Source organism: Sphaeramia orbicularis, chromosome 19 (assembly GCF_902148855.1).
Source record: "Sphaeramia orbicularis chromosome 19, fSphaOr1.1, whole genome shotgun sequence".
Classification (NCBI taxonomy): domain Eukaryota; kingdom Metazoa; phylum Chordata; class Actinopteri; order Kurtiformes; family Apogonidae; genus Sphaeramia; species Sphaeramia orbicularis.
In genome coordinates, this window is record NC_043975.1 from 5,470,530 (window position 1) to 5,488,415 (window position 17,886).

The window sequence follows — 17,886 nt, forward strand, 5'->3', positions numbered from 1 at the left end:
ACACAAGGAATCTGACAACTTATTATTGCACTGCATTATGTTTGATTAGCAAGTGAAAACAAAAAATATGGAGGGAAACATTTGAAGGTGAAGCAACATCTTTGCTAACACATTAGCAGCTAGCATTAGCATTCAACCACATGCTAGCTAACATTACTATTTGATAAAGTAACATGATACAACAGGAAAAAGAGTGAGTTAATTGCAAAATATGAAAACATATCTATTTAAGATGTGGTATTAAACATAGAGGATGACGTAAAAATATTAAATTTATTGTCACAAAAGAGGAAAAATGGAAATATATAAATTCAGGAACTTAAAATCTGAGAATCTGGCCTTTTTTGTGTAAAACTGCTCAAAATGAGAATTAATCCCTAAAAATAACTGATCAATTTACTAATCTGTAATTAATCATGGAAGCCCTATCACAGACTGTTATAAATACCATATATAATGTAATCTGTCCATGTGTCCATCCGTCCAGTTAGCATTAGCATTCAACCACACGCTAGCTCACATTACTATTTGATAAAGTAACTTGATACAACAGGAAAATGAGTAAAATAACTGTAAAAAATGAAACTATATCTATGTAAGCTTGGGTATTAAACACAGAGGATATTATCAAGCTTGTCATCATAAAAATATTACATTTCTTGTCACAGAAGAGGAAAAAATTTAAGTATATAAATTCAGGAACTTAAAGTCAGAGAATCTGGCCTTTTTTCCCTTAAAAAACAAAATTAGTATTAATTCTAAAAATAATTGGTTATCAATTTACTAGTCTGCAATTAATATAGAAGCCCTGTTATTATTACCATATATAATGTAATCTGTCCATGTGTCCATCTGTCCAGCTAGCATTAGCATTCAACCACATGCTAGCTAACATTACTATTTGATAAAGTAACATAATACAACAAGAAAAGGAGTAAATTAATCGCAAAATATGAAAACATATCTATTTAAGGCTAGACGTAAAACATATTGAATGTTATCAAACCTAGCCAGTAACATTTATTGTTTTGTTGAAGGTAAATGTAATAATTAATACGCTAAATGTTTCCTTTAATTTCTTCTAACTTTATCAAACAGAAGCATTAGCTAAGAAGAGCTTGAATGCTAAAGTTAGCTGTTGTGTAATGATAGCTACCATGTTGTAAAATATGTTGTATGTATATGATCAGGAAGTAGTGAACATCTGTGAGTGTAATCGTAAAAACCCTCAAGAAACTCCAGAAAGTCCAGGCTGTTACAGAAGTCAGATTTTATTCATGTCAAAGCTTTTAGGAACACATTCAGCCTTCATGCGTACAAAATAAAGCTGCTCACAGTCTAATGTTTTTACAAAATCACGTTTCCCACAGGAATGTTCCCAATAAATAATCTGTAAAAAGTCAAAGGAAAACAGCAGGATGTATAAAAGTCATATGCGGCGTCTATCCGTCACTTGCTCTTGTAGGTCAGCTGTTTACGATGGTAGTGGATCCACGCAGGAGCGACAACGAGTCCCGTGAGATAGCCGATCATCGCACCGAGGCTGCAGGAAACAGGCCACACCTGAGGGAAGGAAACAAGGAAGGAAGGGTCAGTCTGTTGTGAATTTGTTCATTATATTGTCATAACACATACTAATATAATGTATACTGAATGTAAAAAATACACCATCTAATTTTATTTAATAGGTGTTTGGTAGAAGTCTTGGAATGCATTGTGCTTCTGCTATAAAAACCAAAAATAAATAAATTTAGTCGTGATGAAAACATGCATAGAATTGAACAGCGACGTGATAAATAAGAGGCTGAAACTGACAGATTGTACATGCAACAAAATTTTCAATACAATAGGTATCAATGAGCAAAATAATTAACAAAATAAACAAGAAGAGACAAAGTAATCAATGAAATTAACAAAACAAAATTTAAAAAAATCAATAAATTAAACAAATAAGCAATAAAATTAACTAAATAATTAACAAAATGAATCAAAATTTACAAAAAGTGAAGAGAATAATCAAAATAATGAGCAAAACCATACAAAATCATATAAAATCTGAATAAAAATGAAAAAAAATAACAAAATAATCAATAAAACGCAACAAAAAGGTGCAAAGAAGGAAGCAAAACTGAAAAATAAATGAACAAAAAAGAAACACAATTAACAGAATAATCAACAAAAATGAACATAATATTCAACAAAAAATTTTAAATAATCTTTTGTTCTTTTTTTTTTTTTTTTGGTTTTGTACATATTATGGTATTGTGTAAATGTTATGACACATACGTAACCAAAAAAGATGAATAAAACAATATCATTAACAAAATAAGCAAAAAAGAACAAAAATTTACATAAAGTGAATAATAAATTAACAACATAAGCAAGAAAAATTAACTGAATAATCAAGAAAACTAACAAAATAACTGATAAAATGAAATGAATACACAAATATGTCCAAAAGCAAAAACAAGATGAATAAAATAACATTAACAAAATAAGCAAAAAACCCCCCAAAAACTAGCAAAAATACATAGTACATGAACAAAATACGGAAGAAAAATGAAAAAAGTAATTAATAAAATGGAAAATATGCATAGAAATGAGCCCCGACACTTGATAAATACGCGGCACAAACTGACAGATTCTAACTGTAAAAACCTGTTTGATTTTTAATGCTGTTACGAAGATGAACAGTTATTTACTGTATTTCAAGATAATGAGATGAACTGAATAACAAAATAATAAAACTATGATCTGAAGAAACAGCACTGAAAAGGAACTGGAAGTACACAGAGGAGAACACGCTGTCATTTGGAGTTATGACTCAATTATGACCTTCGAACCATTTGCACAGAGCTCCCTTTGAAATTATAATTATAATCTTTTTCAATGCCCATTAAAGCTGAATTAATGAATAAAGAAGTGGATTCAGTGGTGACTGTGGTAACGTCTGGTCTTTTTCAGCTCCACTGAGGTTTAGTGTTTATTACAGTTCAATAATACATGCAGGAAATGGCCTCTGGTCAATGAATACAAGCCTCTGTAACTCCATTTGTACTAAAAGACACAGAAATTAAGAGGTTATCACAAAATTATGAATATTTGACTTAAAAACACCACTGGTTTGGTTTATTTTGAACAGTTTTCATTTTCCTCGGGACAATAACAACAGCAATCCAGGTTTTTCCAAAGGATCCTGCAGGTTTTTTAAATAACTGAAGTAAAAAGTCATGAGAAAAACCAAGATATTCATGGTAAAAGTACTGCTTTGTTTTAGTGTCAGCCTGTTGTTTGTAAAAAGAAAGAGACAACAAAACCTACACTGTTTTAATTCTGATAATGTTGCACCATAAAGTTAGTGGCAGGTTTACTATAGTTTCAAGACTTGGAAATGGTATAATTTTTTAAATCAAATTTACTAGTATACTCTATGTACATTTACTATGTTTTGGGGGAAAAAAGAAAAAAAGAAAAAGAAAGAGATCATGGACGTTTTTCAAAGTGAAATGAGGGGCTCCATCTACAGCTACACAGAAAATCACACAGGATAAAAATGACTACAATTAACTAAAAATAAGAAGCTATAACACAAACAGAGAATGCTCTAGACAAAAATGTTTCAGCATGTCAATTTGAAAATTTATTTCTGTAATCTTAAAATTTTGTTCTGAACATTTACTGTCATTTTTCAAAAGAAATATGATTTTTTTTAAAGAGCCAGTCCATTTTAATTTAATTTTTTGTTATAACACACTGACAAAAAAGCTGTTTTGAGCATGTATTACATATAATAATAATGATAACTCAAGTTCTTCCTGAAAAGATATGCAAAAGAATTGTCAAAAAAGACATTTTCTGAGACTTTTATTGCAAAAAATAAACATAGAGGAATTGACGGAAGGGCACCACCAGGAGTGGAGCCTGCGGCTTAATTTGACTCAACACGGGATCTAGGTGGTCTGTTATAATGGTAGTCCTTATAGGGTTAAGTGTATCAGGGAGCACACAGACACAGTGTGTGAATATTTCCCTGGAAAACAGTCTTTACTGTGGACAGTTCAGTGTGAACTCACCTGCCACGGCCGGTCCCAGTCCAGAGGGATGGGAAATGCTCCCAGCCAGGCTCCAACCAACGTACAGGCCACCGTGATCTGCAGACAGGTGTCCCATATGGACATGGCTCTGGAGGGACGTGAAAGACAGGGACAAGTGAGGACGGCTTCAGTCTGTACAGATAAATTAACTACTGTTAATTATGTATTTCTGTGCAATAAATATCATTACTGAGATAATTAGATGCATCTTTACAGATGGAGAGACTGTCCATCAGTTCATTTAGACAAAAGGATGAACTGAAGAAAGTTTGTTGGACAAAGGTCAAAGGTCTTTGTTGCACACTTTTGGTCATAACTGCCAGGAATTAAAAGAAGTGAGTGAAAAAACAATGATGAAAGGACAGTGGAGGGATATGACTGGACTGTGTTTAAACTTCATTTGTTCACAGTCAGCTAAACCTTTTTACTTTTCTCATTTAACTGTTTTCAGTGTTCTACCACTAGAGTTACTTTTGCTTCTTCTGTCATTTTACATTTTCATCTGGACCAGAACATTATTAGAGGGTCCAAATAAAACATATAAGACCAAAATGACTTAAGGGGAAAAAAAATACTGACGTAGTGTTTTTGAGAGGAGTTCAGTGTAAGTCTGTGGGAGTGTAGGCTGTTTTGGAGCAGCATCTAGTGGCCATCAGCGGTATTACAGCTAAAAAAAAAAAAACTGTCGCCGCATTGGCTTCATTTTGACATTTACAGGGTGGTTGTGCAGGTCTTGAAAATCTTAAAAAGTATGGAATTTTGAAATAATGTTTTCCAGACCTTGAAAAGTCTGGAATTTTGTGTGAAAGTCTTAATAAAGTTTGGAAAAAACTTTCTCTCATAGTTGAGTTTTAGAGTTTGCTCAAAGGCACATAATCTTGTAAGATAAGAAATGCACGAGGACAGCAAATAAAAAACTGGACATGATTTCAGTAACTGGTCGGTACTGGAATGATTCTAGTGAAACTTGCTTGTGTGATAGTCATGCACTTTTGTGATTTTCATATGTTTTAAAAACATTTCTTTTTTTTCTAAAGGACTTTATTTTTCAATTTTCAAATAAGCATCTACATCAGCATAGGACATATGAACTAGTCCAAGGCAGAACAACACACACAAACATCAAACCCCACCCACCCAAAGGCTCAGAGAGAAGGAAATATAAATCAATAAAGAAAAGAAAAGAAAAGAAAAGAAAAGAAAAGAAAAGAAAAGAAAAGAAAAGGGGGCATACAGTTAGACTGACTTTTATCATGAAAAAAAAGAAATTTAAATAAAGATAACAATCTGATGCATAATGGTAGCATTACTAGTCTGTTTTTTTATAAACAGTTATATGATACCAAGGGTCACTGCAAAGATGAGGACAGACATGAAAAAAGAGAAGGAATGAAGAAGTCTACTGGAAGGGGATGCCTTGAATGAAGTTTACAAAAGGGCTCCATGTTAAAATGAAATCCCTACACTTTTTATCTATTCTGTATCTGAGCTTTTCCAGTGGTAGCAGGGGAAGTACCTCCTTCGCCCATTGTAGGAAATATGGTACTTTGTCTGGTTTCCAGTTGAAGAGGATAAGTCTACGGGCACTTAGAGATGCAAACGCTACAGTGTTTACTTGCAGGCTATTTATTTTACAGATGGGGGGGGTGTGCCAAATATAGCTGTGTAAAAATTGGGAGTTACGGTCTGTTGGCAAATATGTGAGAGTACAATAAATTGAAAACATTTCTGTGAGTAAAACATAATTTACTGTGAATTATGCATTTATTCATTCATACATTTATTTATGCACAACAGGTACAATCTCAACCAAAAAAGTAGGAATTCAAGTATAAAAGTACATAAAGTCTTGGGGAAAAAAAATTAGCAGTTTTGAAAAAATCTGGAATTTTACTTGGATGAAGAGCAGGCCCCTTGATTTATCACTAACTGCTGATACTAACATTAACACACATTTAAGGGACAGACTGGATTCTTACCCATGTCGACTAAACACTCGGATCCAGGCCTGGACGTTTGGACCGAGGACACAGAGACACCTCAGGCTGGTGAGGGACGTCAGCAGCACAGCGAGGGAAAATGTTTCTACAGCAGACCTGGAAGGCAAATAAAACCTGGAGGCTCAGAGTATTGATCTGGATCCAACAGAAAAGTTTTAAACATTTAGTGGAAGCAAACTTCTTTTACTGCAATATTAATCACAGAGGCACTTTAACAGCCTGATGCAATCAACAGAAAAACCTGCGAATTTGTAGAGAGTAAATATTGACATTTTCCAGCACTGAGTAGGAGCTGCCATTATTTAAGTGTCACTTTTTATTTGGTTTGAATTTTAATTTATATAGGATTATACAAGTGCAAACCCACACCAACAAATATTTCATCAGTGTTGACTTCTCTTTTTTTTCCTCTTTATTGTGTTTCTATATTCGTGGCTGGGGATTCAAATGACGTCACACCAGTTACTTACTCGATCAACGGCGCTCCATAAAGAACCAGCACCACGTGAAAGAACAGGCACGACAGGAAGAAGTAAAGACAGGAGCGAAACAACCGAGACAGCTGAAAAACAGTAAGAAAAAGACATGGATTAAATGAAGACGTCTCTAAGGTTTAAACATAAAAAATTAAAGAAATCACCTTTAAAATAGAAAAACAAAGGACAAGATGAAAAGGAATAGGGAATATTAAATACAAATGAGGGCTGCAGTGATTGTTTACTTTGCCAATGTGTAGATCAGGAGTGTCAAACATGCAGCCTGGGGGCCAAATGCGGCCCGCCAAAGAGTCCAGTTTGGCCCCTGGGATGTTTTTGCCAAGTGCAAAAATTCCACAGTCTTGAATTGAATTAAACAAAAAAAATTTAGCTTGAATTAAGGAAAAAATCTTGAATTAAGCCCCAAAAAAATCTTCAATTAAGTAAAAAAAAATCTTGAATTAAGCCGAAAAAAATCTTCAATTAAGTAAAAAAAATCTTGAATTAAGCCAAAAAAAATCTAAAATTTAGCAAAAAATCTTGAATTAAGCCAAAAAAAATTCTTAAATTAAGTTAAAAAAATCTTGAATTAAGCAAAAAAAAAAAAAAATCTTCAGTTAAGTAAAAAAAAAAACTTGAATAAAGCCAACAAAAAAAATAAATCTTCAGTTAAGTTTAAAAAAATCTTGAATTAAGCCAAAAAAAAAATCTTCAGTTAAGTAAAAAAAAAACCAAAAACTTGAATAAAGCCAACAAAAAAAAATAAATCTTCAATTAAGTTAAAAAAAAATCTTGAATTAAGCCAAAAAAAAAAAAATCTTCAATTAAGTAAAAAATCTTCAATTAAGCCAAAAAAAAATCTTCAATTAAGTAGAAAAATCTTCAATTAAGCCAAAAAAAATCTAGAATCTTTGTTTTAGTGCAAAAGATAACATTAAATTATGAAAATATTTACATTTACAAACTATTCTGTTGCACTAAAATGTGAATAACCTGAACAAATATGAACAACCTGAAATGTCTAAAGAAAATTAAGCACAATTTTAACAATTTTTCTGCCTGTTCCTCAGTGTTTAGTGTCTTTGTAGATCTGATCCATAATGCACATGTAGAAATGATAAGTTGAGGAATAATATTGTTAAAATTGCACTAAATTCTCTTACGTGTTTTAATTTAAATTTCAGTTTTTTCGTTTTTTTTTTTTTTTGGATAATTTATAAAAGTAAGTATTTTCATAATTTAATGGTTTTTTTACACTAAAACAAAGACAAAAATTTGGAGTTGTCATTATTTATAGGTTATTATGTTGCTATTTTTCTGGTCCGGCCCACTTCAGATCAAATTTAGCTGAATATGGCCCCTGAACTAAAATGAGTTTGACACCCCTGGCGTAGATTATAAAAATTAAAAAATAAAGTAAAAGCTCTTGTAATATTCATCAGCTCCAGGTGATGACAGTTTCTCTATCAAATGACTGTTCAAAATCTTACCATATTTCATTTAATCTTGTGTGAGAAAACTGGGAGGAGCAAATGTTTGTCAATTTACCCCAGTTAATCACTAAAAAAGGGACATTTGTCAGCATTTTTAAATCCAGAAACAAAATAATTACTTCACAAATCAGAAAATATGTTTGTCTTCTCAAGGTTAACTTCCTTCTCTGGGATAATGTACTAGGTCAGCTTTGATCCATCATAGTGGTTTTTAATCTTAACCTGGATTAGCCTACATCAGGGGTGTCCAATCCTGGTCCTCGAGGGTCCGTATCCTGCATGTTTTAGATATTTCCCTTTTCCAGCACACCTGACGGTCGTTATCAGGCTTCAGCAGAGCTCGATGATAGGCTGATCATTTGAATCAGGTGTGTTGGAAGAGGGAAACATCTAAAACATGCAGGATACCGGCCCTCAAGGACCAGGATTGGACACCCCTGGCCTACATGTAGATAGCACAAAAAGAACATTTTTATTTTTTGCATTTTAACAAGGGTAATACAAATTTCACAAGTACGAACCCTTGCTGTGAGTAGTTTTGTCTGTCTGGAAGGGTCAGGGTTACATGTTTGGTGTTCAATGAGCTCTAACTTTGTACATATACAGTCCCGGAAAAAATGATTAGACCATCAAAAGTCATCAGAAACATTAGTTATACAATCCAGTACTAACTCCTGTGTGTATCATGTGACTAAAACAGACGGAAAAGAAAACATGGAATGCCTAAAAGCACTGTTTTTGTCAGTACAATGCCATAGATATTGATATAGGAACTGAAGTGCTTTTGGTTTTTATCAAGAAAACATGGAAAATGGATAGATATCAGCTCTGAAATTAAACTACTATGAACTAGTTTTGTTGTTATCATTATATTTGCCCAAACAAATGTACCTTTAATTGTACCAGGCATTAAAATAAAACAGAAATTGAAGAAAACAAGGGTGGTCTAATAAATTTTTCTGCGACTGCATAACCTATATCAGTGTGTTACATATTTCAGTAAGTATTTGTAAGTACTTAATAAGGATAATGATTGCATAAAATAAAATTTTTGACCAAAAATGTTTTAAAATGTGCTTGGTGACACAGTTTCATCAAAATGTGACTGATTTTGACAAAGTTTACGCCAAAGCACTTAACATGCGTTTCCCACAAGAAATTCACTTAAATTCACCTCTGATGTGTTAAATAACACATTAAGCCACACTGATGTCAAAATATAGGAAAATATATTGAAAACTTTTGGACTTATTGACATAGATTTAAAGTGACATGGTTTAAATTCTTGATCCTATAATGATGTAAGGAAGAATGTAAGGCTAATGACGTTAATTTTATCTTCTGTTAAGATAATTATACTTTTCTTTTTTCTTTTGTTCCAACAAGGTATAGTTTTTAGATGTTACCTGCTTGACAGTTTTGACTGTGACTCCAGCAGGTAACATCTAAAAACTAGACCATGTCTGAACAAAAGAAAAAAGAAAAGTATAAGGAGCAATGTGTCTACAAAACAAGTCAAATTTATTAATAGCATTTATTATACATCACAGTAATACGCTAATAAATGAGTGCAAACAGAATAGGATAAGAGAAACTTTGATTTTTCTCATAGATGTGAGTGTTCCCTTGACCTGACCTGAAACACTCTCACACAGATTTGTTGTAAGTAGTGTTTTTAGATGTGAACCTGGTCTGATGTGGTCCAGATGTGGAAAAAGCAGTGAAGTATCCCTATTAGAATATCCTCATGAATGGAATAAAGGTTTAATACATCAGAAACTGTGTTTCATACTCTTTAGCCCAGTGTTTCTCAAACTGTGGGGTGGGCTCCCTAGAGGGCACATGAAGGCTTGCCAGGGGGGTCATGGGATCTCTGCTGGGTGTTTTTTTTCCCTTCAGGTTAGAACATGTAGCAGGTAGAACTAATATTTTAGTGTTGGAGCACCCTGGACTCATTTTAGAGACATACAACAAACAAATCTACTGCCATGGTGATCTGTCACTAGACTAGACAAAGAGTTTAGGTTTGGAGAATGGACAAGGATTTGACTGGAAAAGAAAAATGTGCAATGTTTCTGGTTTTGCACAGTTTGCACTTTAACGTTCTGAGATGTCCAATGAAAACAGGCTCATTGCAGCCACTAATATCATTCAAAAGTTCATCTTTGTTACCAAAATTTGTGTGTTGTTCTAAAAAAAAAAAGTAACTTTATTGTCATAGTTGTAAGATAATTGCTCATTTCCTATTTTTATTTGGAACAGTATTGTCTCAGGGGGCAGTCTGGTTGAGTTTATTTGTATTGTTCAAGCAAAAATCTCAGTTATTATTAATTTGTTATTCAAGGAAAAGCAAAAAGAATTGTTACGATGTTGAGGTTTCTTTTAATACAAGTTATAATTGCACCACTGTTACAATGTTGTTGGGGTTGGGGGGGGGGGGCACAGAAAAAGACTGAGAACCACTGTTTTAGCCTCTCTGGTGGATGATCTAGTGCAGATTTGACCCTTCTAAACATAGTGTTTTTAGACCTACACCTGGTCTGATGTGATCTACAGTTTGATTGATTGATGTATTTATTTCAAACATGAATGTCAAACAGAAGAAAATAAATAAACAAAACACTTAAACATAAGACATATAATACATATTCGAAAAGGAGTGAGAAGAAGTACAACTTATAAACTCCCACCCCTTCTCCTTATATAATTAATAACAATAATAACCTTCCTCATCTATACACTATGCCATAATATGACTGATACTTACTAGTAAATAATTAGGTTTCCGGCTTTATATTATTATGAACACATATAATATGATTTACATTAACACATAATACTATAACACATATATGCAAATACCTATTCATACACAGATCTATACACACATATACACCTACATATATACACACACATACACACCTATACATACATTTACACACACTTACCACATACTTGTACATCTTTATCCCACCCAGTGATCCCCAAGCCCTCCCTCATCCCTATACCTCTGAAAAATTGTGTCTTTGTACCTCTTTTTAAATTCTTTCATGCTTGGACATTGCTTCAACTCTATATTAAATCTGTTCCACAGTCTCACCCCGCTGACTGAAACACAAAAACCCTTCCTAGTCGTGCGTATTAAGGGAATTTTAAAGTTGATTTCCCCCCTTAAATCATAACCCCCCTCATGAATACTGAATAATTTCTGTATATTTGTTGTTAAAAGATTATTTTTAGCTTTGTACATTATTTGAGTTGTTTGATTGTCCGCAATGTCTGTGAACTTGAGTAATTTTGACTGTAAGAATAATGACTTTGTGTGTTCCTGGTAGCCAACATTATGAATAGTCCGTACAGTTAATTATTATAAAAGAATATTTATTTATTAATGTAAATATAACTAACTCTCTTCCCACATTGTGCCAGTTTAACCCAGGGCCCAGAGTCCGCACCTTATATCCCAGTGTGTGCTTCTTGGTCGGGGGTGTGAGGCCCAGCAGCCAGGACACGGCCACGCTGACCCCGGTCACGGCAGCGGACACCGAGTAGAGCCAGAGCAGGTGAGTCCCGTACACCGAGAAGCCCGGCACGAGCACCGCGGGCACCACGGTGGCCATGAACACCGAGGCGGCCACGATGGCGTGAGAGGACGCCATGGATCTGATCTCATGGTCCCACATGACGGCGACGACACCGATCTACGGCCTGGACGTGTGTAGAGAGTCAAACCGGAGCCGTAAAGGTGAATTTAACGGGAATACGGTGTGGAATTATCCATAGAGGAGACACCGGATCTGACTTCCGTAAACAGAAGACAGTGACTTCCGGTTGGCTTCAAAATAAAAGGTCAGTTGTACGGAGTCGGCAATTTGATATTTATTTGTTGCTGTTTTTTAGTTACGTCCCCTATTAAAGTATTTTCTCCTCATTGTATGTGATTTTACCACTTTTCTTTACAACGTTATTATGATAAGTTATAATGTTTCACCAGATAGTAAATGAAAAAGTGGCTCATTTCAACTTAACTGTTTTTATTTTTAGTTTAAATTTCCTATTATTATTATTAGTAGTAGTAGTAGTCGTAGTAGTTGTAGTAGTAGTAGTAGCAGTAGTAGTAGTAGTTGTAGTAGTAGTAGTAGTAGTAGTAGCAGTAGTAGTAGTAGGTGTAGTAGTAGCAGGTGTTGCCCTATCAATAGTAGTAATCGTTATAGTTGTATTTTATTTCGTATTAGTATTATTTATTTCCACCATGGGAATATTGAAATACTGTTTGGAAATGTTTAAGTAAGCTATCGTGTACTTACTGTACTTCCTTTCTCAAGTACAGTATTTTGAAGTAAAGATGAAAACGTTACCATTTTGACAGTAGCTTAACAGTTTTACCGCTCAATCCAATCAGAGGACTGGTCTTTGAAACCCAGTACATTTAACCAATTGAATTTGAGATTGCTAGACGATTGACCAATCACCTTCTAGCGGAAATAACGCATGAGGACAAATAGATTGGAAGTTTACAAACGTCAAGTGTAAGCTAACAATTTGTTAGCTATCGTTTTGTTTAATTTCATCCCTACTATTAAAACCAACAAAGACGAGACATGGTTTGTGAAAAGTGTACGTATCCCACCATTTATATATTGTCAATCTCTAAAACTGAGTCTACGATTTGATGTTGTTGTCGAAGAATAAGGATTATTACAGCTCCATTTTTGGTTTAGCTAATCCTAAATCTACTGGTCAGGGAATATTAACCATACTCTTTAAACTTTAAATATGTAAACAAATCTTACGCTTGTCTCTTTTCAGGCGAGAAGAAGCTGGGAAAGGTCATCACTCCTGACACCTGGAAAGATGGAGCGCGAAATACCACAGGTATCCAACACTTAACACAGATTTAAGTAGCGGATTGAGCAAAATATTAGATTATGGTACTCATGTTTAACAATTAACCATATAATAAAATCTTCCATTTTATTTTATCTTTTAATATAAAAACTGGGTATTTCTTTTGTGTTTAAATTATCTGTTAATTTAAGTATTTATTTGGACTTTGGTGGAAGGATTCTACAAACCAAATACGAGCTTAGACCTATTGATAATGGGGTTTCATCAATATTATTGAAGAAAATATTGAATAGTATATGTCATAATTGTAACCTATTTCACTAAAATAGCTAATATTCTCCTTTTGTACATCTCTAGTATATTAAACCTTCACACATTTTAATCCAAAACAGTTACTCAGATTCATATGACCTGTACAATCATAAATATTTATATATTGTTCTTATTTGCTGCTCAAGTTATATTTTCACGTATGTTATACCTTCGCTTTTCATACAAATTTGTAGTTTTCTCTCTTGTCAGATATAATTTATTCAAACCAGTTCAATTACAGTTGTTGTTGATACTCTTTCCACCTACTTGGACCAGTTTTTGAAGTTAACTTGTATATTATCCAGTGGTAATAACTTCCACTTGATTATAGCTCAGTACATCATTGTTTCCTGAGTCATGCTTTTTACTTTTGGTACTGTGAACCACTTTTCTGTTACATGTCAGGCTGTATTTCTGTTGTATTAATATTTACTCATAAGAAATACACATGTTAATAATGTGGGGTTTTTTTATGCTCATAATTAGAGAGTGGCGGACGTAAGCTAAATGAAAACAAGATGCTGACTGCAAAGAAAGCCAGGTAAGCTGCAGCCGATCTGCTTATTGAAGGTTGAAACAAGTCATTGTGTTGTGTGTTTGTTATCTTCTTGGTGTGGGGATATCATCCCCTGAGTGTGTTCTTTATGTTTTCATGTAACATCTTCTTATTTTACATAGAGTCAGTTTGGTTTCAGCTCTTTCTAATAATACGCATCTCTTCCTCAGGTTTGACCCTTACAGTAAGACAGGCTTCGCTACCTGCAGGATCTGCAAGAGCTCAGTTCATCAATCTGGATCGCACTACTGTCAGGGCTGTGCCTATAAGAAAGGTAAGAGGTATTGCCACTGGGCTTTATCATGTGTGATTATGTTGATAATAATGCTAGCCTGACCAGCCATCCGATTTTCTCAGTGTATTCAATACTGAGAAAACAGTCTGGAATTGGGCCAATCACTATGAAATATGCACTGTCTATTCTATACCGACCAATCACAAGTCTGGGGGGCAGGTGTTTCACAATATGTCATACGCACAACTTCTTTTGGTCACGAGTCAAAGTCAGTTCCAAGTCCGCAAATCTCTTTACAACTGTTGTCAGTTGTTTACTTCAAAAATAAGAATTGAATTACAGACTACACCCTGTATTCTCAAGTTTCTCTGACAAAAGCGACTGTAATCATTCATCAAAGTTTCTACTCAACCACCATCACCGCACGCCATGAGAGAAACATGCTGAGGTTTGTTGACATTAGGGATCAGCTCATTGCATAATTACATTACATCCTTCCTATCTGGGATTGGTTTCCTTGGCACCTATTACTCCCGCCTTCATATTTGGATTCAAGCCCTGTGATTCCAGAGTGATTTCTCATTGAGAAAGACAGATGGCTGGCCAGGCTACCAAAATACCACTTTACTAATGTTTTGGATGCTAGTTTGTAATTTTCTTAAATGCGGTTTCATTCTTATCATCATCATGTAGTGGCTAATAAGCACTCGGGCCACAGTTATGGTCACTTGTACTGGGAAATGGTATTCAATTCAAATGCTTTTTATTTTTTAATTAACCTTTATTTTACCCAGGCAAGCAATTAAGAGCAGATTCTTATTTACAAATGCAGCCTGATCAAAGAGCAATGGCTTCTTGAGGGGTAGGGGGTAGGGGGGCTAAAAGTAAAAACAAGGTTATTCAATATACTGAAACAAACAGTTCATGAATAAGTACATTACAGCAATAACAATGAGACATGTGAGAGACAAATACTCAGCAGGTGCTGTTGATTTCATACTATGGCCTTGGACATACTAAAAAAAGTTCTTAGCCAAGTAGTTAGGATGTTTGTTGGAGATTCAAGACACTGCCTGAGGGTATCATCTTCTCTGAGAAATGTTCATCTGCACTTTGTATGACACTGAAAATGAAAAACCTAGTGTACAAAAATGCAAAAAGTCCGTCACTTCTTCACTAGAGAAGTGTAAAAATCAACTGGTCTTTTTTTGCCCAAAAGGGTTAAAAATGGTCTGAAAAGAAATAGAAATCTGCATCACATGCTGTACATTATAACTGACAGTTTTATAAATATGTTTACACTGACGATGTTTTTGTTCTTTCTTGTCCTGATTAATATGCTCTTAATGTAATCTGTTTTTTGCTTTTCCTCTTTGACTCTTTTTAGGAATCTGCGCGATGTGTGGAAAGAAAGTTTTGGACACCAAAAACTACAAACAGACATCTGTGTGAAAGCAAATCAAATGTAAAGCACAAATATGAGAGAAGAACCAGTGGGATGGTGTGAAGTGTTTGACATGCTATTGCATAGTTAAGTTTTTTTTTTTACCTTTTTGCTTCACATCTACAAGGATGAGGGTGAAACCAAGATAGGGCTTATTATTATTATTAAATTAAGCCTCTGCAGATATCGCAGCGGCCATAAACAGGCAAGTACTGTTGTCTCCTAATGAACCACCTGTTATCACCTATTCCCAGGGCAATTCCGCTATATTTTATGTACATTTTACAGTCTGTAGTTAGATTAGGAAAAGGTTTGTTGTTGTTTTTTTTTTAAAATTGATTTCTGTATGTATTATATGATCTGTTATATTTTTTGAGTGAATTAAAACATCCAACATCGTGACTGGGCTGATGTTTTCTGCCCTCGGGCTCTAATGGTTTAAATTTAGCCTCTTACGTGCAGCCTGTCCATATTTGTCCTTCATGGTTGTAATAATTGGTTTACAGTGACATAACCATGTTTAGATTACATACAGTCTGTCAGGTTTGACCCCTCTGTCAGGGATAAAGGTCATAGTTCATGGGGTTTCTGACGACAGAGTTTGATATTTAAATGCCTTATCCTCCCCCAGGCCTGCAGCTGTATGTGTGCACAGTCGTTTTTATGTCTTGTTATTGATTTATGATGCTGTTGAGGAGCTTTTAAACGTCAGTCACCAGCTAACACGGTGATGTAAGATATGCTTTACTGTTGTGATGGAGTCAGATTGTCCATCCAGTGGAAATAAGAGAAACATGTGCTTCCAAATGGACAAAACAGGCGGGGTGGGGGGGTGGACATGGATGCACAGCAAACTGAACTATAACTGTTAAAAACTAGAATTCCTGTAGCTAGTATAATTACCAGTAATTAGCTCAAATACACATAACTTATCACTACTACTTGAAATACTAACTGTAGATATACTATGTAGTGGAAAGTTACATGCACTCTATATATCTTCGCATGCATTCCATATGTCACATAGGCTTTTACATCTATTCCATATATCTTTGCACAGATCACGTAAGACTGGATGACTTGGTTTGTAGTTTATGGCACCTGTAAACTTCTTAACCTTTTCTGACCATTCCTGTCTGCTGTGTTCAAAATCGAAGGCCGGTTGACACCTGGAGGGAATAAAATTTAGTTCTCACAGACTCTGAGAGCCCTTATCTCTGGCTCTGGCATGACAAGTCGACACGACATAATTCTTCTCTTTCTTACACTATAAGACACAGAGACTCAGTTGATTCTTTGTACTCTCACACAGACAGCGTCAGCTCTGTTTGATTTTGTACCTTTGTTGGAGCTCCAATAACCTTATACTCAAAGACACTGATTGCCTGAAAAGACCTTTTATTATTTTGAGGACAAATAAGTAGAGTATTATTTTTTCCATAACAACTGCTACTACAGCCGTTAGTACCAATAATAGAAACCTCTACAATCCATGTAACCATATAATAAACACTATGACAACTATTTGGATAAATGAATAATGACGATGGAGGCAGGTATATAAATGAGATAAGATACACTATTTACTTGAAAATTACTTTGAGCAGGAGGTTATTACACAAAAAAAGCATAGAAAATAAGTGTTAAATGCATTATGTACTAGTAATAAAGTAGTCGGTAAACCATTTAAGTTCAATTTAATGTTTTGTCTGTTGTATACTTTTTTCACAAGCACATGTTTTCAGCATTAAACAAAGTAGTTTCATGTCAAGGTCAGTTTTGTAGCTTTTGTGCTGCCTTTAACACAAGTGAATTGTTCAAATTTGCTTCATTGTAGAGAATACTTACAAATGTACTCATATTACCACAATGAAGATACTCCACTACCAGTATATGCATTTGTATTTTACATGTTTAACCAGTTTTCATGCTTTTCCACCTTGATGGTATTTCAAGCACTTTAACAACATGTCACATTCACCCAGTCATACATACACAAACACTGTCATATTCACACATAAGTGAAACAGACACTGGAAGCAACTTTAGCTTCAGTGTCCTGTTCAGGGACAGGAACCAGAGATTGAACCTCAAGCTGCTGTTTGGTTGCAACTTGGTCTACCGCTGTAGCTGACAAAAGTAAAACTGCAAAAGTGAAAAGAAAATGTTACTTTTAAGCAAAATCAGGAAAATCTACTTAAAGTATGAAGAGTAGAAGACGTCTTTGTGCAGTAAAACGGCTCCTGTCAGTGGTGTATTTTTATATATGATAATTTTCATTCAATTTACTACTGCGTTCATGTGTATGTTGGATTTTACTGCAGTGCATGTTTGATGTTAAGGTCATTTTAGCTACTTTATTAACTGTTGGTAGTAACATCTGTACATCCATCATATTCCATAAGATCACTGTTCTGTGAAAACTACA

General features: G+C 34.5%; 2 protein-coding genes across 2 annotated transcripts; one reads left to right on the forward strand and one right to left on the reverse strand.

The window, feature by feature from the left end:
* Nucleotides 1-1,246: 1,246 nt before the first annotated feature.
* On the reverse strand, nucleotides 1,247-11,889 carry pigf (phosphatidylinositol glycan anchor biosynthesis, class F). Its single transcript, XM_030122626.1, has 5 exons — nucleotides 11,519-11,889; nucleotides 6,565-6,656; nucleotides 6,074-6,190; nucleotides 4,074-4,182; nucleotides 1,247-1,563 (listed from the first exon to the last, which is right to left on the reverse strand). The coding sequence occupies exons 1-5, from the start codon at nucleotides 11,744-11,746 to the stop codon at nucleotides 1,450-1,452; spliced, it is 660 nt and encodes a 219-aa protein (XP_029978486.1). The 5' UTR covers nucleotides 11,747-11,889; the 3' UTR covers nucleotides 1,247-1,449.
* Nucleotides 11,890-12,538: 649 nt separating this feature from the next.
* On the forward strand, nucleotides 12,539-15,864 carry cript (cysteine-rich PDZ-binding protein). The gene is made up of 5 exons (XM_030122540.1): nucleotides 12,539-12,680; nucleotides 12,873-12,938; nucleotides 13,710-13,764; nucleotides 13,950-14,053; nucleotides 15,402-15,864. The coding sequence occupies exons 1-5, from the start codon at nucleotides 12,665-12,667 to the stop codon at nucleotides 15,464-15,466; spliced, it is 306 nt and encodes a 101-aa protein (XP_029978400.1). The 5' UTR covers nucleotides 12,539-12,664; the 3' UTR covers nucleotides 15,467-15,864.
* Nucleotides 15,865-17,886: the final 2,022 nt, after the last annotated feature.

Bases quoted from the DNA above. Each gene is read 5' to 3' on its own strand.
- cript (XM_030122540.1), top strand. The intron at 12,939-13,709 runs GTATCCAACACT...GCTCATAATTAG, and splicing joins TGGAGCGCGAAATACCACAG to AGAGTGGCGGACGTAAGCTA. The intron at 14,054-15,401 runs GTAAGAGGTATT...GACTCTTTTTAG, and splicing joins GGGCTGTGCCTATAAGAAAG to GAATCTGCGCGATGTGTGGA.
- pigf (XM_030122626.1), bottom strand. From the start codon at position 11,746: ATGTGGGACCATGAGATCAGATCCATGGCGTCCTCTCACGCCATCGTG. The intron at 6,191-6,564 runs GTAAGTAACTGG...TTTGCCTTCCAG, and splicing joins TATGGAGCGCCGTTGATCGA to GTCTGCTGTAGAAACATTTT. The intron at 4,183-6,073 runs GTAAGAATCCAG...ACGTCCCTCCAG, and splicing joins CGAGTGTTTAGTCGACATGG to AGCCATGTCCATATGGGACA.